This window comes from Schistocerca gregaria, chromosome 10, assembly GCF_023897955.1.
Source record: "Schistocerca gregaria isolate iqSchGreg1 chromosome 10, iqSchGreg1.2, whole genome shotgun sequence".
In the NCBI taxonomy this organism is placed as follows: Eukaryota; Metazoa; Arthropoda; class Insecta; order Orthoptera; family Acrididae; genus Schistocerca; species Schistocerca gregaria.
The window spans coordinates 166,742,189-166,768,348 of NC_064929.1; the positions used below are offsets into that span (position 1 = coordinate 166,742,189).

The 26,160-nt window shown below is 44.7% G+C and overlaps 1 protein-coding gene across 4 annotated transcripts in view; it reads right to left on the bottom strand.

Annotated features, from left to right (window-relative positions):
• Positions 1-26,160, bottom strand: part of LOC126293357 (homeobox protein abdominal-A homolog) — a 360,937-nt gene that overhangs the window by 265,256 nt on the left and 69,521 nt on the right. For 2 of the 4 annotated variants that reach the window (XM_049986564.1, XM_049986562.1), the window contains exon 2: positions 17,889-17,921. In XM_049986564.1, the coding sequence (XP_049842521.1) occupies positions 17,889-17,921 (33 nt within the window). Of the gene's footprint in view, positions 1-17,888; positions 17,932-26,160 lie in introns of all 4 variants that reach the window. The other 2 variants (XM_049986563.1, XM_049986561.1) reach the window with 1 other exon arrangement.

Genomic DNA, 26,160 nt, shown 5'->3' on the forward strand with positions numbered 1-26,160 from the left:
GAAAGAGTAAGTGTGAAAGTTAATACGATGATTAAAACGACGTTAGAGAGGAATAAAAATTTTAAAAAACTACATATGCACGAGTTAAATGAATAAGGATAATGACGAAAGTTATTTCGATCATGTTTAAAAATAGTAAAAAAATTTAATTCACTTGACAAAATTCGAACCCACGACCCTCTGTACCTCACACTAACGTGCTAACCACTACGCTACAATGCCACCATGTTCATTACTTTCACTTTAAGGTTGTCTAACAGAAAGCAAAATCACCTTTTTTGATCGATTATTCGCAATCGAGGGTGAATGGCTTCAGGTCGTGATACCTGTGGTAGTAACCTTCATCACCATAAGGTCGATGTCACCCCTGGGAACCTCCCTTGTGAGTGACCCGCGCGCCGCGTATTATACTGCTCAAGGAATGTACACACTTCGTAACTTTAGCTCTTGTGCTAGTATGTTCAGGTTTTAGCGCAATATTATACCATTTAATGAGTAGATTACGACAGCATTTGAAAATTTTAAATTTGATCATTAATTGTACGAAATACTGAAATCAATTATTTTTTTAATAAGTTTCCTTTATTTTACATCTATGGTCACAAACTTTTTGTTAACAGATTACCGGTTTCGGTCTTTAATGACCATCATCAGATCTGTTTCATAAAAACAGCCTGTGATACATTAGGACTTTGTTTTTATGAAACGATCTGATGATGGTCATTAAAGACCGAAAACGGTAATGTGTTATCAAAAAGTTCGTGACCACAGACGTAAATTAAAGGAAACTTATTACATATACGGGTCACTGTTTCTTCGCGACGATGTCACAGCTTGTGAAAATATTTTTTTCCCCTGCAACAGCGACCGGTTAAGCTGTTTAATTTGTCTACAGTGTAGTGTAGCCTTGGAAGTGAAACGTGGACGATGTGAGGTTCAGACAGGAAGAGAATAGAAGCTTTTCAGATGTGGTGTTGCAGGACAGTAATGAGTTACTGAATCAAACGGGGGATAAAGGAAATTTATGGCACTACTTGGTCAAAAGAAGGGATCAGTTGATTGGACACATTCTGAAGCTTCAAAGAATTATCAGTTTGTTAATGCAGGGAAGTGTGGGGGTTTGGGGTAAGGGGAAAATTGTGAAGATTCAGTTGACTGTGGGCTTCAGTAGAGACACAGACATGAACAGATTTGCACGAGATTAGCATGTACAGGTGCTCTGGAAAATAATGACAGTAATAATAATAAGAATAGTAATGTTAGTAGTAGAAATAGTAATAACAATCGAGTTCTCCTGCGGTGCTTTATGGCCTGTGGATTGGTGGATCCTGTACAGTGTCCTTCGCGGCTGTGGCGAGTGTTTTCGTTTGTCGAAGCTACTACGTGTGAGGGGAGGGGAAGCAGCGACGGGACGGAAATAAAACTCTTCAAAAATAAGGCGTCGCGTCACGGTGAAAGCCGCCGGGCCGGGCCGGCTGGGACAGCTCCGTGCCGCGGTTCTCATGCTGGCTAGGAAAACAGTAACAGCTCGAGACGAAGCGCTGTCGAGGCAGCGGCCACCGTATGAAATAATAGCGCATGTAATATCATTACGTTTCTGGAAGTTATGGTGGTCTACTAAGCCTTGTGTCTTACAGGCCTTTCCAAATGACTATACCATTCTGAAAACGATACCAATCAGCCAAAACATTATGACCACAGACCTACTATCTATATAAACCACGTCCAGGCGATAATAGCGACATCTGGCGAGGAAGCAGCCGAAGGCTCGGCACAAGCGTTTCGGAAACTCCATGACTTGTCGGGTATCTGAGGAGTGCTTTGCTGATTGTCTTCAGCACGTGGCGACACCTAGGTGAAACCACGTCCAGACATCGTGGGGTTGGGCGGGCACGTCTCATTACAGAAGTCGGGTGTCGTGGGCTGGGCAGACTGCTAAATCAAGATAGGCGGCGAAATGAGGCGAAACTATCATCAGACTTTAATGCTGGGCAGAGTACAAGTGTGTCTGAACACACACTGCACTAAACACTCCTAACGATGGGCTTCCGCAGCCGACGACCAATGCGTGTGCCAATACTAACACCACTATATCGACAACTCTGACTGAAATGGGCAGTTGGCCAACGGTACTGCACGTTGACGCAGTGGCAGAGCGTTGCACAGTCTGATGATACCGTCTTCATCATGCGGGTGGTAGAGCGTGTATCCGTCATCTTCCAGCGGGAGAACATCATAGCAATACCCACTCTGCCCAACCCCTCCTCATCCCATGATTCCTTAAAGAATCGAATTGCCGTGTACAGAAAAACCTCAAACGTCTGATTACGTTAATAATATGTTAATGGGTTAAATACCTGACGCTGAGCATGTAAAACCTTCATGACAGAAGACGCAAAACAGTACTAACGTATTTTTTATTTGTTTCCAGCTATCCACAAGTAGACTGACTGTAAATTTTAGAAAAGATCTGAAGCTAATTTTAAAGTTTGTTGGATTTCTGTTAAGTGCCCTCGTTATTAGGTAAATCACGTAAACAAAAAGCTAGTTTTCACGTATGTCATGCGTGATGCTCAAGTTTTACTGCATGGATAGTGAAAATGTAGTGAGAAATAAACTTTCATCCTTGCATCATTTGTGTGTGTGGAGGGGGGGGAGGGGGGGAGGGGGGGAGATGCATGCGAGAGGAAAATGTAAATTTTGTTGGAAGTCGCTAAGTCCACTCATTCTCATATACTGGATCAATATAGTCTGGGTAATTTGCACATTGAGAACTAAACCGCTTCGAGACATGATCACAATTTCTAACTATAATACATGTATTATTGCGATACAACTTTGACCTTTCAATGAGTAAATTGTGAGGGCGTTTTATTTTATATTCGGTCAATAATTATATAAAATGCTAAAAATCAATCCAGCTAGATAGTGCAATAGTTAGCACACTGGAGGCGTATTCGACTGGACGACGGTTCAAACCCGCGTCCGGCCATCCTGATTTACGTCTCCCGTTATTTCCCTATATCGTTTGCCGGCCGGGGTGCCCGAGCGGTTCTAGGCGCTACAGTCTGGAACCGCGCGACCGCTACGGTCGCAGGTTCGAATCCTGCCTCGGGCATGGATGTATGTGATGCCCTTAGGTTATTTAGGTTTATGTGGTTCTAAGCCTAGGGGACTCATGACCTCAGATTTGAAGTCCCATAGTGCTCAGAGCCATTTGAACCTATATCGTTTGAGGTAATTCCTGTGAGAGGGCACGTGCCGCTTTCCTTGTCCATCCTTTCCTAATGCGAGCTTGTGCTCCGTTCCTTATAACCTCGTTGTAGAAGGGATGTTGAACACAAGTTTCCTCCTCCTCCTCCTGCAAAACCAAAATTTTTGTTGCCCCTGGAAGCGGTCAGACAGGAAAACGAGGCAGTACACTGTGCTAAGATTTGGTCGTTTAGTAACACAGATACTTCACATGACGCACTTCTACATTCGGAAGACTTACGTTGAGTCACTGTGGAAGCGTTATGTTATTGCGGTCAATCTTTAAAAAAAAATGGTTCAAATGGCTCAAAGCACTATGGGACTTAATATCTGAGGTCATCAGTAACCTAGACTTAGAACTACTTAAACCTAACTAACCTAATGGCATCAAACACATCCATGCTCGAGGCAGGATTCGAACCTGCGACCGTAGCAGCAGCGCGGTTCCGGACTGAAGCGCTTAGAACCGCTCGGCCACGCGGCCGGCGGCCAATCTTCACCTTTTCATTCTTGTTCAGGGGTGAGGCAGTCATTTCTTGATTAAGGGAAGCTTTCGCTCATTTTTGCGGTACGTGCACTCGAATTTCATTATCATAGGCTGTTCCAGTGGAGATAAGAGACTATTCTGCTGGAAGGAGCGGAATGGAAGAGACGCCCCTGGGAAGGGTTGGCGCTATCACTTGGCGCGCCTTCCTCCTCATCGGCGCCCATACGATGGCGCGCCACGTCCGTTCCCGAAGGCGGAGATGGGGCGTTACGGGGTGTGCGGGAGGCGGGGGCGGATAGTGGATACTGCTGACCAGGCGCGGAGCTGGCGCGTCCGCAGGTCCACCACCACGCCTCAGAGGAGCCATTATTAAAAATTCCTACAGCCCTTTTACTGGTGGGCCGGCCGGCCGGAATAATGCGTGTCTCCGCAGCAGCGCCGCCGGGAATGCGAAGCTACCAGCCGGGGAATGCGCATTCCGGCGGCGGCCCTTTCATTTAGGTCTTCAGCCGTCGTATATCTCCGGCGATGCACGGTCCGGTCACCGGCGACGTAATAAACGGCCAGCGCGCGATTCCGGAGCGGTCACCACCGCGGCAGGCGCTGGATTCACCTCGGTCACACATCCCCTTGACGTCACTGTGTAGTGTGCAGACACAATTTGGACGTCTTTCGACTTCCGTGGTCGTGTCGGGTTTGAGTGCCGGGAGTCATGGGATAGTGATATGCACATATACAGATGACGGTAGTATCGCGTACACAAAGTATAAAAGGCTGTCATATGTACTCTAATGATTCATGTAAAAAAGTTTCCCACGTCATTATGGCTGCACCATGGGAATAAGCGGACTATAAACGAGGAATGGTAGTAGGAATTAGACGCAGGCGACACTCCGTTTCGGGAATCTTAAGACAATTCTGTATTCCGAGATCCACAGCGTGTGCCGAGAAAAGCACGCTTCAGGCACTACCTCTCACCACGGAGAACAAAGTAGCCGACGGCCTTCTCTTGACGACCGAGAGCAGCGGCGTTTGAGTGTAGTTGTCGCTGCTAATAGACAAGCAATGCTGCGCGTAATAACTGCAGGAAGGAATGTGGGATGTACGAAGAACGTATCCGTTTGGACAGTTCGGCGATATTTGACGGCCGGCCGGAGTGGCCGAGCGGTTCTAGGCGCTTCAGTCTGGAACGACGCGACCGCTATGGTCGCAGGGTCGAATCCTGACTGGGACATCGATGTGTGTGGTGTCCTTAGGTTACTTAGGTTTAGTAGTTCTAAGTTCTAGGGGACTGATGACCTCAGATGTTAAGTCCCACAGTGCTCAGAGCGATTTGAACCATTTTTTTGATATTTGACGTTAATGGGCTATGGCGGTAGTCGACTGACTCGAGTGCCTTTGCCAAAAGCACGACCTAGCCTGTAGCGCCTCTTATTGGCTCTAGATCCAATCGATTGGACCCTAGACGAGTGGGAAAGTGTGGCCAGGTGAGATGGATCCTGATTTCAGTTGGTAAGAGCTGGTGGTAGGGTTCGAGTTTGGAACCCCACGAAGTCATGGACGCAGGTTGACATCAACGGACTGTACAAGCTGATGGTGGATCCACAATGGACCGGCCGGTGTGGCCGTGCGGTTCTAGGTGCTTCATTCTGGAACCGCGTGACCGCCACGGTCGCAGGTTCGAATCCTGCCTCGGACATGGATGTGTGTGATGTCCTTAGGTTAGTTAGCTTTAAGTAGTGCTAAGTTCTAGGGGACTGATGACCACAAATGTTAAGTCCCATAGTGGTCAGAGCCATTTGTACCATTTTGATCCATAATAGTGTGGGCTGTTTTTGCAAGGAATGGGCGGGGTGCTCTGGCCCAACTGAACCGATTATCCATTTAAAGTGGTTATGTTCTGCCACTTGGGGACTATTGGCAGCCATTCATGGACTTCATGTTTCCGAACAACGATGGAACTTTTATGGATGACCATGAGCTATATTACTGTGCCACAACTGTTCGCGACTGGTCTGAAGAACATTCTGGACAATTCAAGCGAATGATCTGGCCAACCAGTTCGCCCTCCATAAATCACACTGAAAATTTATGTGGCATGATCGAGGGGTCAGTTCATGCACAACATTCTGCACCGTCAACGCTTTCGCAATTAAGGACGACTCTAGAGGCAGCATGGCTGAATATTTCTGCAGGAGGCTTCTAGCGACTTGTTGAGTCCATGCCACGTCCAGTTGCTGCAATACGACGGGCAAAAGGAGATCCAGCACGACATTAGGAGGTATCTCGTGACTTTTGTCACCTCAGTCTAATGCGTAACTATGTTTCTGAAGTCCTCTTGCATAAGCTAATAGACACACAATGCCACTGCAGGAAGAAGTCTTCTTCAAATTAGTATTTCAGTAGAAAATTTATACATATTGGCAAATTAAATTATTTTTCATGCTAATTACGAGTATTTGGCTAATTTTCTAGTTTATAACGGAGTCACATTCTGACAAAAGTGTACTTGGTGGAAGACGGAAAATTGTCATCTGTACATTAAGCTATTTCGTAATAAAAACTAATCAAAATTAATTTTTTCTTCGCCTGTTTACTGAATATTGGTTAAAGGTTCCCCTGTCAACGGGAAAAGTAAAAAATGGTGCTAACGAGGATTCTTAACAATGTTTTTTATTTCTGGTCAGTGTATTTTACACTCCTGGAAATTGAAATAAGAACACCGTGAATTCATTGTCCCAGGAAAGGGAAACTTTATTGACACATTCCTGGGGTCAGATACATCACATGATCACACTGACAGAACCACAGGCAAATAGACACAGGCAACACAGCATGCACAATGTCGGCACTAGTACAGTGTATATCCACCTTTCGCAGCAATGCAGGCTGCTATTCTCCCATGGAGACGATCGTAGAGATGCTGGATGTAGTCCTGTGGAACGGCTTGCCATGCCATTTCCACCTGGCGCCTCAGTTGGACCAGCGTTCGTGCTCGACGTGCAGACTGCGTGAGACGACGCTTCATCCAGTCCCAAACATGCTCAATGGGGGACAGATCCGGAGATCTTGCTGGCCAGGGTAGCTGACTTACACCTTCTAGAGCACGTTGGGTGGCACGGGATACATGCGGACGTGCATTGTCCTGTTGGAACGGCAAGTTCCCTTGCCGGTCTAGGAATGGTAGAACGATGGGTTCGATTACAGTTTGGATGTACCGTGCACTATTCAGTGTCCCCTCGACGATCACCAGAGGTGTACGGCCAGTGTAGGAGATCGCTCCCCACACCATGATGCCGGGTGTTGGCCCTGTGTGCCTCGGTCGTATGCAGTCCTGATTGTGGCGCTCACCTGCACGGCGCCAAACACGCATACGACCATCATTGGCACCAAGGCAGAAGCGACTCTCATCGCTGAAGACGACACGTCTCCATTCGTCCCTCCATTCACGCCTGTCGCGACACCACTGGAGGTGGGCTGCACGATGTTGGGGCGTGAGCGGAAGACGGCCTAACGGTGTGCAGAACCATAGCCCAGCTTCATGGAGACGGTTGCGAATGGTCCTCGCCGATACCCCAGGAGCAACAGTGTCCCTAATTTGCTGGGAAGTGGCGGTGCGGTCCCCTCCGGCACTGCGTAGGATCCTACGGTCTTGGCGTGCATCCGTGCGTCGCTGCGGTCCGGTCCCAGGTCGATGGGCACGTGCACCTTCCGCCGACCACTGGCGACAACATCGATGTACTGTGGAGACCTCACACCCCACGTGTTGAGCAACTCGGCGGTACGTCCACCCGGCCTCCCGCATGCCCACTATACGCCCTCGCTCAAAGTCCGTCAACTGCACATACGGTTCACGTCCACGCTGTCGCGGCATGCTACCAGTGTTAAAGACTGCGATGGAGCTCCGTATGCCACGGCAAACTGGCTGACACTGACGGCGGCGGTGCACAAATGCTGCGCAGCTAGGTCCATTCGACGGCCAACACCGCCGTTCCTGGTGTGTCCGCTGTGCCGTGCGTGTGATGATTGCTTGTACAGCCCTCTCGCAGTGTCCGGAGCAAGTATGGTGGGTCTGACACACCGGTGTCAATGTGTTCTTTTTTCCATTTCCAGGAGTGTATACAAAATATTAGTTCGAATAGGTTCCACAGCCAAGAGGAAAATCTTGGATAATATCAATTCTTAGGACTGAACCATCTTTTAGTTTAAAAGTGTCCACTACTTGATACTGTCGGTTGTGTACTCTTTCTGAAGTGTTGCAATACGTATCATATAGAACAGTTAAAATAGAAATCATAAACCAACTCTTGGTTGTTTAGTCGTTCAAGATATATTACACACTTTTGTTATTGGAAGCATCGTTTCGACTGCCCCCACAGGCGAAGGAACAGAAAGCTCATCGTTTTCCGAGCAGTCAGATAGGCACAGGGCAAGAGTTATCGTTTAGACGGACGTTAAAACCTCAGTCGCCCGCGTAATCTGGTTACGTACGGTGGAACTGGGCCATATTGGCGAACGGGTTCGAATCAAATGAAATTGGATGCGAAATGGATCGTAAAATACGGCGATCAAACACAACGGCACCCTACACCCATTCATGGGCTGCAGTTTATCTCTCTTTTCTACTTGCCCTCTCTCTCTCTCTCTCTCTCTCTCTCTCTCTCTCTCTGACAAAAGCGCACGCACACACACACACACACACACACACACACACACACACACACACACACACACACACACCACATTCTTTTCCACACTCGCGCGCCAACCAGCCCTTTACCGCCCCGCAAACAAACTGAAGTAGATTTGTGTCTTTTCTGCTCGTTTGTCTTCATCACTACTTCCCCGGTTCCTACCTTCCCGCGCGCTCTTAGCTTCTCGCCGTTACGCATTGTTTACTTCTCTGCTCCTGTCTTCGTCTCTTTTACGAGTCGTCCGAGATGCGGAAATGGACGTATAACTAAACGGGCCCTATACCTTTGACGCTCACAGTCAGCCTCCACATTTGTAGCCCGCCATGCACCGTAAGAGATACATGAGCGTGGCGCTGTCTTTATTCCATTCAAGATAGCGGTCAGGTCGTATTTCGACGTGTCTTGCGTAGTGGTTAAGTTTTTTTCTCTTTACATTTTATTTACTCTTTACTATCTTACAAGGGTTGAATAAAAAGTAATACCCGCCACCTTCGTTAATTGAGATTGGATAGGAATATTTTAATAAATCAAACGCAGAAATAATCCTCAGAATGTGATCTTTAATTACCAATATTCACTTTTCCACATAATCACCAGCCAATTGGATACATTTCTGCCAATGATGAACATGTTTTCGGAAGCCGTCACGGAAGAAGTCGACACTCTGTTTCCGCAACCACAGTCTCACAGTTCTCTCAACGTCTTCATCAGAGGCAAAATAATGTTGTCCCCACAGATCGTCTTTCACTATTGGGAACAGATTGAAGTCAGACGGTGCTAAATCTGGATTGTATGGAGGATGCCGTACGGTGGTGACATTCAGTCTCTTTAAATTTCGCTTCACTTCAACACGCTACAGCAGAAAATATAAATTCTGTACACCTATAATTTCTTTTTATATCTTTTATTATTATTATTATTATTATTATTATTATTATTATTATTATTATTGGAAGCAGCAGTAGAGAAGCACTGGCAGTAGTAACATCATTACCTCTTAGGCAGTATTATTTTTTCACTTTCTCTATACAGAAACTCAATTCGTTTTATTACTGTACATCTTATTACAATTATTGGTACTTCTTAAGTAACTGTAACGTAAAAAAAGATGCTGTATATGTGAAGCCCTGGTGTGGTGTAAGAAAAGGCTCTGAAGTGACCAGGTTAAATGCATAAAAATATCTTTATAGTGCTAAGCAAACTGAAGCCTCCCTTTTCATTTCCATTCACTGTATTTCTTGCTCACTCCTCGAATCTAGCAAAAAATGTTCAGTTCAGTAGCCACATGACATAACTACGTATGTGAGCTGTTTGGAATGTAGCAATTAAGTACTAGTGTGGCGATAATTCCACACACAGCCAAAACAATAAGGGGTGGCGTTGAACGAGAACGATATTTATCTGCCACAGTCTGGCTTCTGGAGAGTATCGACTTGTAGCTTTCGACGATGGTGGAGCCAACAGATAAGGAACAGAAACTTTAATCATTTGTCAGGAGAAGTGATACAGTGCACAGAAGGATCGTTCAGTTGTATGCCTCCATATTAGTCTCAATGTTCTGTCTTATCCCACACAGCCGTCGGGCATATGCACAACAGGGTGCTAAAGTTGTGTCGAACACTTTGAGGGGTGGTAGTATCCATCGAAGTACGAAAAAAAAGTCCGAATCGTATACCATGGGCTGAAGGACGTCTGTCTGCGAATATGACCACAGTCGCTGCATTGACGCTCCTTCAGCAGGGTCAACATAATGATTTGCTGTCTTTCTGCATCACAGTAACCTAGGTACCTACTGTCTGAGCCTTAGCTATCTTCTGTAGGTGCGTCGTTCGGGTTCCGCTGTGCTCTGCTCGTAGTTTCAGTCGTGTTATTGTATGCTAAATTACTTGAAACTCTGGGTACATATCTTGGAGTCTTACTACTTACACAAATTCCTCTTTTGTGTTTACTGCCTGTTATCGTGCTGTTTGCACGTACGAATGGATCAGCACGTTTTCCTCTCTCTTTTGAACCACTGGTTGCAACGGAAGTGTGTTGTTGTGGCTTTCCGTCCGAAGCGTGTTATGATGCAGCTCTCAACACCTGCCTGTCCTGTGGAAACCTCTTCATCTCTGCGTAACTACATCTACTTCAGCCTGCTTACGGTAGTCAAACAAAGGCGTCCCTCTACCGTTTTAACCCCACACAGCTCATTTCTTTACCAAACTGACGATTTATTAGGAAGTGTCCTATTAATCGATCCCATCTTTTACTCAAGTCCTTTCACGAATTTATTTTTCCTGTTCCATTAATTACCTCCTCATCAGCCCTTTTAACTACCCATCTAATTGTCCAACATTCTTCCCCAGAACGACGTTTTTTTTCGTCATATCTGAAATGATTGACGTCTACGTTTCATTTTTGTACAACACTACACACACATACCTCCACAAAATGCCTCCTGACAAATTTATTACACACAATTTTGTACGAGTGAGAACAGCAGCGATATACAGGCATCCTGAATAAAAGCCGTTTGTCTGCTGTTACTGTACATAATATTTTAAATTACTTTTTCTTTAGCTTTGAAAGAAGCCAAATTATCCTGTTAGATCTGTTAAATAAGGAAGTGTTCGCTAAAACTGTGGTCTGTCGTAGTTACAATCAATACAAAAAAAGAGCAGATTACTTACATGTTAAATCGTGACAAAGTTGCGACATGGGCAGACCGAACATCCCTTGTCTATGAATAAATTACGCAATAGAGATTCGTGACATAAGCAGATTTTTGGGCAGATTTTTCTTGATTGTTATTATTATAGTTTTTAAAAAATTTAGGCACGCTTGGGAATTGTGGATGCATGCTTCCTGCTCCATTTATCAATCGCTAACTGCGTCGTTTATTCATAGACAAGGCATTTTCGGTTTACTTCCATGTCGCAAGTTCAATGTCTTTTTCTCACTGTTGATTGTTACCTTAATAGACTACAATTGTAACGAACACTTTTTCTTATGTAACAGATCTATCCTGATGATGCCAAGCGATTATTATTTAGTATGTCTACTTAAAAGTGCGAACAAATTTCTCTTACTCAGTACCGCTTTTCTTGCCAGTGCCAGTCTGTATTTTATATTCTCTCTACTTCAGCCGTCGTCAGTTCTTTTGCTGCCCAAACAGCGAATCTGTCGACAGCTCTCAGTGTCTCTTTTGTCAGTCTAATTAAATCAGCACCATCCGATTTACTTCGATCACATTCCATTACCTTGTACTAATATTCAGCTTATAATTTCTTTTCAAGACACACACCACTTCATTTAACTGCTCTTCCAGGTTGCTTCCCGTCTGTGACGGAATTACGATATGAAGTGGGAAACTAATACTAAACATAAAGTATCACCTGTTAAGCTACTTGGCAAGCTTTCCCAGCTTCTTAGGCACTGAAGTTACCTAGCACTCCGATATGTAAAATGTTGAAAAACTTCTATTATGCTACTCGCCTGAGATGGAAGAGAGTACTGTACATTTAGTTGACGAAAAACAATGCAAGTCGCATCACGCAGCTGACTACAGATCACCCAACACCCAAGAATAATATCTACCTAGAGTGCTCTTATATAAAGAGACATTGTACATTCTGTTGACTCTGTTGAAAGAGCCTCAACGACTACTCTCATATTCACAACCAGACGCCTTTCAGTCCCCCCGTAGCAAAAGGTTCACATACCTCAGGAAGTATGCGCTTCCGAACACATTTTTATAGGCCTTGTTTTCCTTGTTTCGATGAGTGTTACTACTTCTCAAAATATTCGACACTTTTTTATCGCACTAATGCTGTAGATAAAGCATATGCATATAGATAGAGTCGTAATATTGTCTTTCATTCTTCCCTAAAATAACGTATGCGATAACAGAATGTCTAAGATCTGATTTACATCGATGCGTTTCGAAACGAACACGATATAATAACATAATGGCCAGTTCGTTAGCATTAGCTTGTGATAGTTTCTACGAATTCGACACGCAGCAAGTGGAAGGAATCGAGAGAGAAAAAACTTTGAAAAACTTGCGTGGTGAGAACGATCGCCTCACAGAGAACATTTCTATTCTTTTTCTTTTGCATTTTCCCGTCTCTCTGAGGTATTGGTTTTGTCATATCGATTTTGGCAGTAAGAGTTGTAAATGGTGGTCCGATTAGCAACAGAAGCACAGAGGAGGTGGTGTTATGTAATAGGGATGTTTCTCGTCGTTAGGGTGTGGTCCGTCTATTGGGCTTACGAAAACGCTACGCACGGAAGGAAACAAAAACATTTAACAGAATTTTGTACTGCGAACAGTAGAGATGACTGTATCAGCTTGACGACGAACCCCGTCTTAACGCAGCATCTATGGGGTAAAGTTCTGTGGAGAATAATATTACTGAAATGATGTGGCCTGCCCACAGTCGTGACTTGAACCAAATGTAATACCTTTGGAATGAGTTATAAGGTCGACTTCGCTCCAAAGTCGTATTAATTTATTTTATCAATAAATTAACAGTCACTGCTAATCACTGCCTACTCTGATCTACATCTACATGATTACTCTGCAATTCACATTTAAGTGCTTGGCAGAGGGTTCATCGAACCACAATCATACTATCTCTCTACAATTGCACACCCGCACAGCACGCGGGAAAGAACGAACACCAAAACCTTTCTGTTGGAGCTCTGATTTCTCTTATTTTATTTTGATGATCATTGCTACCTATGTAGGTTGGGCTCAACAAAATATTTTCGCATTCGGAAGTGAAATTTGGTGACTGAAATTTCGTAAATAGATCTCGCTGAGAGGAAAAACGTCTTTGCTTTTAATTACTTCCATCCCAACTCGCGTATCGTATCTGCCACACTCTCTGCCTTATTACGTGATATTACAAAACGAGCTGCCCTTTCGGCTCTTGAGGAAGAATGGGCTGGCATTCCCCCACAGGCATTTAGAAAACTCATTGAACGTTCAACCAGCAGAGTTCGAGCAGTTACAAAAGTGATGATGATGCTGTTTGGTTTGTGGGTCATAAAGGGTGGAAACTATTTATATTGACGTCCGCTTATAGGTGTCCGGATACTTTTGATCAGCCAGTGTATTCTGAAGACCGAGAAGAGAAGAGAGGAACCTAAGAAAAGGCAAGATTAGTGTAATTATAGCGAGTATATAGACATTTAAATTTGCAAATGCACACGAAGAAAGAAGAATACATGGCTGTACCTTAGTACAGGTTCTTTACACTGGTCTACAGACTACAGAACTGGTTCACAAAAAGCAACAAGCAACTTCTGTGTGTGTGTGTGTGTGTGTGTGTGTGTGTGTGTGTGTGTGCGCGCGCGCGCGCGCGCGTGAAGATATGAGAGTTGTTCGAGATTTTTCTTTTCTTTCGATGTTTTTTTTCCTGTTACTGCTGATAGCAAAAGATGAGCGCAGAGAAAGAGAGAGAATTATTGTGACGGAGCAGAGCAGTAAAAACTGGCGGACAGATTAAAATATAATAATGGCCGACATGGACGGGCGCTGTGTAGCTGTCAGACGCTGACTGCCGCTCGTAAAATCCTCCGAGCCCACCGCTCTCGTTTCTTTTTTTTTTTTCTTTTTTTAGCTGATCCCGTAACCGATGCGATCCCATCGCACAACATCCCGATCGGCAGTAATGTAGCGGGAACCGTTCGCTATCTGCATGTACCCCCGGCTTCCAATCGAACGCAGCCGCCCTCGCTCCACCCCGGTAACCCGTTAACTGCGCGCTGTTGTCCGGATCCGCACGCCTGCGGCGCCGGGCCAGTAAAATCGCGCGAGACCCCACAGTAAACGCGGATTAGCCCGGGCTCGGGTAATTGCGTGGAAAAGCGCCATATTTAGGCGGCGGGCCCGCGGGGCAACCCTAAAATTCTGACTGCGCCGGCGCGCGATTTGCGTTGCAAATTAGAGCTTATGAAACGCCGTGATAACGCCGAACCGTAATCGCAGTTGAATTTAATAAGTTTCGGGGCCCATTCGGCGCCCCTGTTTACACTAAACGTGACGCGCAACGTCGGCCATTTTCGTGACAAAACATTTCGGACCGGGCAATGTTTGCACCGGAAACGAGGCTATTCGCTAAGCGTATGGAAACAACGTTCTTGAAAAGTGTAGCGATTATTGTAGTGTAAATAACATTTGTCCACTATTTCACGGGTGAACAAAACACGACGAAGCGTAAAACTGCGGCGTATGACAGTGTACGTCGAGTGAAATTGTGTGACGTCATGAGGTGACAAATAGCTCCTGTATGTATGATACCGTCATTCTGTCGCGTATTCCTTATAAAACTTGATTTTCCTTTGACAACATCATAAAAAGCACTTCACAACTATGAGTGGTGACAAAACATAACCGTGCCATCATCAAGCACTGGTAATGGTTCGTCATACTGAAGCAGGATTTGTAGCAAACAAGTCACTGTTCAGGTAATGAAATATATTGTAAATGAGCTGTTCAAAGTCTCGAACATCTGTGACGTGTATACGCAGACTGAAGCCACAAATGAAAATTCTTACGAAGGTCGAGATTTGATCCCAGGTCCCCTTCTCACTATGCAGATGCGCTAACCACTACGCCACCCTGCCGCAGTAGCTTTGCACAACTGCACAGACTACCCTAGCGCACCTCCCTCCTCAATCCAAATTCTCATTCAAGCCTTAACCCATTCGCATTTCCCCTAAACTCTAAAATATGTTTGAAACTTGAAAAGATCTCTGGAGTCATATCTTTCTTTCTTTCTTTCTTTAGTACTGCCTTTATCCTGCATTCTGCGCAGGGTCGGCAGTGTTAAGTGCGGAATTGGCAAGGTTAATTTTAAGCCGTGGCCGGATGCCCTTCCTGCCGCTACCCCATACCCCCCTGGGATGGAAGTAGTGTACCCCATCTGTCTGCGTCGAGTGTAAACCGTGAAAGAGTGTCAATGTGTTGCGAATGTCTGTGAATCGTGTAACTGAGGCGGGACGTGGGGACCAGCCCGGTATTCACCTAGTAGGATGTGGAAAACCGCCTAAAAACATCCTGGCTGGCCGGCACACCGGCTGTCGTCGTTAATCCGCCGGGCGGATTCGATCCGGAGCCAGCGCGCCTACCTGAGTCCAGGAAGCAGCGCGTTAGCGCTCTCGGCTACCCTGGCGGGTCTCTGGAGTCATATGTAGTTCATTTAATAAAAGCACCAATGCCTGGGTTTCGGGTTTCACTCCCCATTTTTTAGACGCTGACATACTGTTAGAGAGCCCTGCAATGCGGTTCGAGTGCCAAGTGAGCTGAAGCGTAAACGGGAATTTGGAGTGAGGAGGGAGGCGTGGTAGTGTTGTTCGTGCAGTTGAGCATAGGCAAATATTGCCGACCCCTTTAAGAAGTCAGAGAAGGCCAGGGGAAAGAGAGTTCAGCAGCTCGAGTGTTTTCACATCGTTCCTCTCTGATCACCGGATCGAGACCGGAAGTTCTGAAACAGGGTCCAGTGTTAACATGCACTGCTACTGCACTCTGTTTCACAAGTTATGAGCGGGGCTGCTGGTGGCAGTAAACGATACATGTTATTAAATAATCTAATACGTGAAAAAGATCACTAAGAAATCTAGACAGTATTCTTCGTAAAAGTTCATGATGATCGTGGACTCACTGCTGAAATTTTACTTCCATTGTCGAATAAGGCAAACAAACGTAAAGTTCGGTAGATGTTTTCGTTCTTGACCTTTATCACGAAGATGTATCTTAACTCAGGGTATTAATGAAGTAATTTTCTTTTAATTGAAAATATGAAAAATGAGAATTACTTGGCAATAAGAGGCCCATTCCTTGCTTTTTCTTTTGAAATACCTCACACGGCGTTTTACAACAACTGACAGTACATATCAATGCTCATGTAATGTGCTTGATGCTCGAATCTTTTCCTCAGTGTTCTGGGTGATAACTTCGTATCTACAAATGGCCATTGCTCTGTCTTTCATTGGGCTTGCTGTTTGTTCCCACCTGAAATCCGTGACTACAGTTTCCTGTCTTTTGACGATAGATAGAAACGTAATTTCGACTGAATTCAGCAGCAGTTCCGATTACTTGTGCCTAAAGCGAATTACATCTCCATCTTTCCATTTAGCGAGTATCGCAGTTGTCACTGCTGCTTTTGATTTTATTTCGGGTTACAAGTATTCAAGTCTGAACAATTGTCGGGATGTACTGCAGGTAGCAAAGGGAAAGCAAATGTCACCAACGGTTAAAAGAAAGAGATATATTAATTCGAAGATACGCCTGCGTCCAGACTTACTTACAATTAGCCCCAAGAAGCCCTTCGACAGCCGAAAAGTCGTGTATAAAGCTGTCTACATTTTCTTCTCCAAAGCCTTCTTCCACTGCATTCAGGAGAAAATATTTAATAAAGTATCATCATTCGAAATGTCTCATTAATTTTCTAACGTATTGTTTTTCTGTTAGTTTTTATTTGGAGATGTTATAAAACAGACCTCTAAACCTAATCCCTGAAAATATCTCCTTGCGATATTACTTTTTAGGCAAGTCGCAATTACACAGGAGAAGCGTCAAGCTAACTTAGTGTCCGCAACCTCTGATTCCACATAGTTTCTTTCATAGTTCGTGGGAATGTTAGCAAGTCTGTACTGGATTAAATTCAATGATATATGTAAGAACTCAATAAATAACTATGTATGTCATCATGGTGACATTACACTACCACTTTAAAAAATACTAACGAACAGTTTGCGCTTGACTAGGTGAGAATTTATAGGTAAGACAGCGAAACGGAACATCTGTGTGCCCATCTGTTGTCAAACTCGGGCTACACAAATAATATGAGTACTTCTACCCGATACACAGCGATGTTCTTGTTCAGTACAATATCTAGGTGAGCCATCAGCTAGTTTAAAACGAAACAAAACATGCTTTACCGCGATGAATGAATTTTTTTGTATGACAGAAGCCACCCCTGTATAACAATAACAACTCTGGGATCTCTGCATTATCAATTGCCGTATTATGAAACCGAGTAAATCACACAACATGTTCTACATGCAAACAAGAACATTTGTATCAAATGGCACCAATAAAGCGAGACTAATTAAATGGTGATTACTTATATTCTTTCCACTATTTTGTTTCTATTTTCTTCTTTTTTTCTCATCCAAAATATTGCAGCTACATATTGCTATGGAGTGTATCATGCACATAGGAGAATAAAATTTTTTGTGTAGTTAATGCTATTGTTACAAAGATGAACAGAATATTAATGTGTTAATAATACTAAATAATTAGAACAGTTAAACGAAATACTATAGTTAAAGCGCAGAACAATTCTCTCTCCACATGCACTGGACAGAGAGAAATTGGAAGTTTACGAAAATAAAGCAACAATGCAAGAAAGTAGATTCTAAAGAGAAAGAAATAGTGAAAGTAATTAAAAGTTTGTACTCACCACAGACAACGCGGTCGAATGGGCTCATCCAATCTAGGGAGAAACATAAAGTAGAGTAACATGTATTGAGAGTATACACTCAGGATCCCTTAATAGCTAATGCTGCGATTAAAGCGAGACAAATAAAGCAGAAACAAAATCAGACTTTGCGTTGCGCCAGTTCTCCAGCCTCAAAGCAACTTCATTTAAGATGGCAACATTTTTGCACTTTCTGCCAGAGAGATCATACGAGAGCTAGTATGGCATCCAAGATCGCGCGCTCACTCACTCACACACACACACACACACACACACACACACACACACACACACACATTTTGTGAGTCACTATTCAGTTTTTTGAACATGATCAAGGAAACTGGTTCATTTGTGATCCGGATCTTGCACCACCAGGGGACCACACCAACTAAAAAAATATGTCTGCAGGAAGTTTGTGCACGAAGCGCACGTCAAGGCTGGAGAATTTGTCAACTAATACAAAATGTTTGTGCGTTCTTTCACTCTTATGCTTACTAGCTACGAGGTGCAGAGTACGTCTTTCCCTACTAATGTGGCTTATTTTTTTATTTAACAGCCTTGTATGCAAATTCGCATCCCACCAAGTCTAGTGTGTGAACCCACAAACATTTCACAGTGGCTCGGTTAAAGCTAAATATTCAGTCCTGTATGCGGCCAGCAACCTATTATACAACGCAGTTTAGTTTAAACTGTCAATACACCGTTGTTATTGAAGAAGTATTTCAGTAACCCGTTTACATAGTTCTAGGGATGGAGTCCCACATGCCGTTAAGTTTTTGACCGAGAACATTTATGCCGAGTGCCTTCTTCATATCATTCCTGATTTAGGTACGTTGTAAGCGACTTTACAAAAAATGTTACAATAATTTATAACGTAATATTACATTCACTAGAAACTGCGTTACGTCAAAGACAGGAGAATATTTTTCTATCAGTATGATTGACCACGTATCTCTCGATGCTAGTTGCCTGACAGAAGCCGAAGCTGAATTGTAGCTCGAATTACGAATTTTCCTTCTGGAAATCGCCTCCCGCAGAAGAACTCATTAGAGAAAAAAGAAAATACGTTTTTTTTCTGTTTCTACATGAAGTAACTTCGCTGACGTATGTCTTCTGCAAAATTCATAATGAATCCGCAACTATACTTGTTTCTAAATTAAAGTTTCTCGCCGCGTTTTGCTGTTAGCATGTGAAGGCTCATCTCAGTACATAGTGTAGCTATTTATATGCTGTTTTAGCTAATAGATTGATTCTCGAGGAAAATTTGCGTGTATAATTTTGATTATGTAATGATCAGAGTGTAATACACGACGGTGTGCAGAACATAAGGACGAAAGTAACTTTCGCACGATGAATCACTGCCAAGTAACATAGCTAGAGGAAACCTGGACGATACGTAGAAAGTACTGCTGCCTTTAGTACACAAAGTAAGTGAAAAAAACACACAAGGAGACTGACAATATAACACCTTTATTCAAACATTATAATTACTTGGAAATCACCGCTTTTTCGTCTGTTACTGATGGCTAAAGTAAGGGTATGCTGCAGCGATTTTGGAACGGCTTTCACTAAGAGAATGACGCAGAAGGTTTGTGTATATAATTCTTTACCACTGCGCCACACAGGTCGTCCGGTCACAGATACTTAATACAACCTCTATGAAGATAGGAAAAGTCGCTAGTTGAAATACAGTATGTTAATCACCGAGGAAACTATCTCCCTTCACGTCGCTAGACTACATAACATCTTCGCTGCAGTGAAACACATCTCTTCCACTGAAAAAAGAGGACTCATGAGCATTTTCTCATCTCTGATACTGTGAAAAACAACTGTGCCGTTGAACAAGTGCTCACATCTCTTAAGGCATGCGTTTTAGAGCGGATGTTCACTTCACAACTTTTTGTTGCTTTGGTTCGTACAATCTCCTGCAAAAATTTGGAAAGAAAATAGCTTGCAGCAGAAGAGGTCAACTGCCAGCGTTATCAGAACGATTTTCGCTCCAAGTACCAACTCGGTCGTTTCCAGAACAGGTTTCTTTATCTTAAATTGCTACATTTACCCTTTCCCAACAACCGAGGAGGTTTATAAGATGATCACGGAATCGCCAGCTATACACTAGGATGCCATATGTCAAGGGATACCTCGTAATATTGAATCTGACCTCCTTTCGCTCGGCGTTGTGCAGCAACACTAAGTGCCATGGACTCGGTATGTCGCTGGGAGTCCCCTGCAGAAATACTGAGCCATGCTGCCTACATAACCGTCCACAATTGCGAAAGTGTTGTCGTCGCAAGATTTTCTGCACGAAGTGATCTCTCGATTATATTCCCTAAATGTTGTGTGGGATTCATGTCGGGTGATCTAGGTGCCCAAATGATTCACTCTAATTGTCTAGAATGTTCTGACATAGCGCACTGTCCTCGATAAAAATCCGATTGTTGTTTGAGGAAAAAATCCATGAATGGCCCAACTGGCCTCCAAATATAACCATTTCCAGTCAACTATCGGTTCATCTGTTCCAGAGGACCCACTCCATTCCATGTAAACACAGCTAACATCGTCATGGACCAACCACCAGCTTGCACAGTATGTTGACAACTCGGATCCATGGCTTCGTGGGGTCTATTTCCACAGCCTATTAACGCGAAATTCTGCCGCCGTGTCCTAACGGATAAGTTTGCAGTAACTCCGACAATGATTCCTGCGGTTATTTCACGTAATGTTGCATGTCTGTTAGCACTGACAAGTCTACGCAATCGCCGCTGCCCTCGGTCGTTAAGTGAAGGCCATGAGTTGTCCGTGGTGAGAAGAAATGACTGAAATTTGGTGTTCTCGGTTCACTCTTGACACAGTGGATCTCGGAAAGCAGATTACGCTAACGATAACCGAAATGAAGTGCCTCATGCTCCTAGCTCCAGGTACCGTCCCGCGTTCAAAGTCTGTTAATTCCCGTGGTGCGTCAATAATCAAGTCGGAAACCTTTTACATGAATTACCTGATTACCAATACCAGCTCCAACCACTGCACTCCTTGCATATGCAATGTTACCGCCATCTGTACATGTGCATATCGCTATCCCGTAACTTTTGTTAGCTCAGCGTAAGCCACACAGCCGTAACAGGCTTTCCGAAGGACGTTTTTGTGTGAGGTGGACGGCCCCACCGAGACATTTTTGACTGGTGCGGCTGGCCGACCCACCGCTGCCTTTTCTTCGGTACCCCGGCGGAGATGCATCCTTTAGCGGAGTGCAGCACCGGGTCTGCCGCCGGGAGACAATTTTAAATCATCGCAGGTGGCGCGGCCGAGCCACAGTAAACGTCAGACCGGAGTTGCGTAAATTACGGCGGAGCGCCGCAGCGCGCACAGCCGCCCGAATTCCACAAAGCTGCTCCGAGACGGCGCCGCCGCCTACGCAAACACATAAATACTGCAGGTGGCCACGTCTGGAACACCTAGGCTGCAAGGCTCTGCCGCACTTGGCCTATCCAATTTGGCAGCAGCGACTGCAACGGACTTATCGACACCACGTGCTGGCAGAACGTCTCTGGCCTATCGCTGCTCTCTGCTTCTGCTTCTACTTCGACGAAGTAGAGAACACAACTCACTCGGCAAACCGACAAAGGCGTCTACGCTACTAATGGCGTTCCGTCTCTCCACTTGAGCGGCACGTGCAGCATATTTATGAGATCGCGACAAGTAGAAGTGTGTCGAGAAACTTGATTGGAACGGTGCAAGGGCTGGGAGTACGGCTGTGGGTGATGAGTGGGAGGTATATTTTAGAATTACAATGTGACTTTACTGTACCTAAAAATGTGTTGTCTGCTTCACACTCATGTTTAGAAATTACTTCGCTGACTACAAATTACTTGGCGTCAGCTGTACACATGAGGTACTTTATGAAGGGGAGACAGTAATCGCAGTAACATCCTGTTTACGTTTAAATCGATTTTCTTCCACGTCCGTTTAACCTGACTGCTAAAACCGCTCAAAATAACTGGTTGCCCAAGTAAACGGTGTTTAGTTCTTTACCACTATTAGTTCTTGTAACAAACGACGAAAATTTTCAGAAATTGGTCAATTTTGATTCTCTCTCTCTCTCTCTCTCTCTCTCTCTCTCTCTCTCTCTCTCTCTCAGGACATTTAGAATCAAAATATCAAAATTAAATACGTAAATAAAAGAAAACATAGTCCGTCGACGGTTCGCTGCTTTCCTCGCCAAGTGGTATGTGTTGAATATTGAATACTAAAAGAAAAAAAGGTTATTTTGGACTTTACGAGTATCCAGTGGTAAAGGACGAAAACCGAGATTGATGAACTCTGTTTTTCGTGTTATCTGTCTGTTTCCATGGGATACGGGCAGAAGAAAGCATATTATGTAAAAACAGGAAGTAGATCTGCTATTTCCTATTCTTTTATATAGTCCGTTATTAAGTTTTGTTGAGATTTTAATTTATTAGTGTACCATGATTTCCATACTTTTTTATTATTTCATAGAAATGGCAGACAAATCTTTATTCTTTTAAGCAAAAGAAGCAGTGTACTTAACTGATACGTCACTTCGTAACAGCATTTCCATTCTAGGGTTGGTGCAACTCTGCAGTACAACGGATGTCCGGCGACGACAACGAGAAAATACAGTACAGACCAGGTGGGGGCGAGTCTTGCACACATCTCACACACGCGTACCTTTACCCACTACACAATGCTTCAGGGACAGTATTGTCTCACAATTGATGCACCGATTCTGGTACCGGTGACAAAAAGGTTCTGGTACCAGCGACAAATATTTTCGTATGTCACTACTGAGTAGTGACGTCAGAGAATTCGGCGTCAGCGATTTAATTCCGAAGTACTGTATTTAGTACAGATGTGGTTCGTCAATAGTGTCTGATTCTTTGACACATCTATGTAAAGTCGGCCTACTGAGGAGAGCTTACAATACTGGCCACTACTGTGATTTCCCTTATCCTCTCCAAATGACGGCAGCAGGCTTGTTTATCTGTGCGCACTGGTGTCAGGCATCATCTTCCTCTCTTAAGTGCTTTGCCTGTCATGAGTGCTTGATGATGTTGCTCTAGCTCTCAGAACACAGTAGATATTTTGAGGTCTGCGATATTCTTTAAAAAGGTGATTAATTTTGTTTCTATATTTCGGTTATCTATGTTACATAAGGAACGGCATCTAACAAATGTCTCATGATATTTTCTCTGAAAAAAAGCCTCTAATATGTCTGGAAACTAGTGCGTGTTTGTCGTGCAGTCCCGGCCAACAGATCGTCTTTGAAGGATGGCCACGTGCTGGATAAGCGGATCAGGAGAAGTTTTTTTTATTTGCAGTCTCTGTAAAACAGTGAACTAAACTTTGCTGAACTGAGCTGAAGTAGTAATAATAGGTTCCCATACCTCTGTGCCCTATTATTATACAATAGGAATCCGTACAGTGTATCATTAACAACCGATATTGTCACAGAAAAGACAAAGGCCGATACTGCGAGACGCTTTTGAATGCCTTGTAGTTCTTTCACTTTCGGCATCAGGAAGTGCTATAAATCAAAAATAAAAATCATTACACTTTTCTATTCACACAACATGTCTTGAGGTAAGAGAATAGTATGTTAATACTCCTGTTAACCACCCGAGATATGTAGCAAAGTCACGAAACGTAAGCTGGCCGATATTGCACGACACTCCCCTCCCCGTTTTCCCCCGATTTCAGGAAAGCGTTCGACACAGTTCTGCCGTGTCAACTAGCCAACAAAATAACGCTCGAAACTGCAGAATATACCACGGATCCAACACGGCCGCGAGAGAGCCTAGGAAAAATTTTCACTAGGACACTACTGTCAGCACTTGGCAAAAACCGAGGTGTACTCTGGCTAAAGCTACTACATGACGAGATGTTTATCAGTTACAGAAGTACACTCTAAGAGGTAAAAAAAAGCGACGTATCACGAAGCAAGTATCCAAATGGATATAGCGCGCAGACACTACAATCTCAAGAAAAAAGGCTTCAAAACATAACGCGTTGGGCGTCTCCAAGCACGTATTCACTCATGATCGGGGGGCCAGTCAGAAGTGCGGTTCATCGCTGAAGACAATCCTTCTCCTGTCAATGCGATTCCAGGACGACGACTTGTCTGGATACGCCCCGGGCAGCTGTGAGATACCAACTTGACAGTCAACCGCCATACCCTGACAACTAAGAGATCAGGACCCCTTTGATTGTAATCCGCGACACCCTTAGAGCACAGATTCCCGGCCAGGTCGGAGATTTTCTGCGCCCGGGGACTGGGTGTTTGTATTGGTCTCATGATTTCATCATCATTCGAGAAAGTGGCGAGACTAGACAGTGAAGAGATTGGGAATTTCTACGGGGACTGGGCTAGGGCGTCAAGTCGGGTAGACTGTTCGCCTGGTGCAGGTCTTTCGAGTTGACGCCACTTTGGCGACCTGCACGTCGATGGGGATGAAATGATGATGATTAGAACAACACAACACCCAGTCCCTGAGCGGAGATAATCTCCGACCCAGCCGGGAATCGAACCCGGGACCTTCTGATTGACATTTCGTCACGCTGACCACTCAGCTACCGGGACCGGACTACGGGAGCTGATAACCGCACAGTTGAAAGCCCCACAATCAAATTTCATCATATACAACCCTGTTTTGTTGCCCTTCACGGCAAGCAATACTGGGCTTACATTTCTTCGAGATTAATTCCCGCTCGCAAATGGCGAGAGGTCCTACTGTGAGTTCTCGAGCTCGCAAAAGCCAATATTGAGCAACAACGTCGTCGGATCTCTACCCAGTTGAGAATGTTTGAAGTATTATGGGCAGGGGCCTCCAACCAGCTCGGGATTTTTGACGATCTAACGCGCCAGTTGGACAGAACACGGTACGAATTCCCTCAGGAGGACATCCCACACTTGTACCAATCAATGCAAAGCCGAGTAATTTCTCGCATATAAGGGTCAGTGGGTAAGCCAGCGGGTCACTGACTTGCTCAATCTGTGAAACTTTTTCTTTTGAATAAATCATGCCATGTTCCTTTGTTTGTCTGTGCATGTACATCACATCTACCGACTTCCGTTCCACAATTCCTTCATGTTGCGTCTTTTTCTCGTCTTAGAGTGTTCAAAATGGTTCAAATGTCTCTAAGCATTATGTGCCTTAACATCTGAGGTCATCAGTCCCCTAGACTTAGAACTACTTAAACCTGACTAACCGAAGGGCATCACCCACATCCATGCCCGAGGCAGGATTCGAACCTGCGACCGTAGCAGCACCGCGGTTCCGAAATGAAGCGCGTAGGACCGCTCGTCCACAGCGTCTTAGATAGTAAACCAGAAAATGAGCTTTAGCTCGTATAGGACTAGAACAGGGAACACTATTGTATTCGCCTTATCTGATATACACAAACCGCCAAAAATCTAAATACTGATGCTTCGACTGTTATATGAACTGAGTTCTTCCCAAACGAAAAGGAAAGCAAGAATGAGCGCCGAGGTCATCAGAGACGGAGCAACGGATAATGGTGGACAGTAAAACAGCCGTGTCTTTTCAAAGGAATCGTCACTGCATTCGCCTGAAGCAATTTAGGAAAATCACTCCCGAATGCGAGTCCTCTGTCTTAATCATCCAGTACTTCGTTTGGTGGGACCATACCAGCAATCATCCCAAGCATCTACACGAATCCGTGGAGAACGTAATCGGTGATTCGACACGCGGAGGTTTCAGTTCTGCTCTTCCCGAGGTCAGTGCCCTGACAACTGGACCAGGTCTCTCCCTGCTGCCGTATACGACACGTTCATGCACGTGTTACCAGCCGGATGGACACCGCCGCTGTAGGGGCGAGCGACAGTAAACGACATTATCTTCCAATCGAATAAAGGTCAGGCGAGGCGGGGGAACGAAGCGTCTCCGCGCACCCCCTTCGCCCACGACAGCGCCCTGTTCCCCGCCCACGCTCATAAAATTAGGAGCGCGTAAATTCCGCGAAACATCAGTCAGGGCGCAGGACGGGCCGTAAACTGCGGGCTTTACTGCGACAATGGCCAGCACGGGGTACAAGGCACTAATTCTGCCAGCGCTGCATTTCCATTTTATCTCGCCCCCTGTACACCGCCTCCACCCCCCAGCCTTCTTGCCTTATGCACGCTCTCTTCTGTTTTTCCTTACTTTCTTTTTCTTTTCTCCTCTTGCAGCCCATCCTCAGACAGCAGGTACATACGGAGCGGCGCGTGCGGAGACTACGA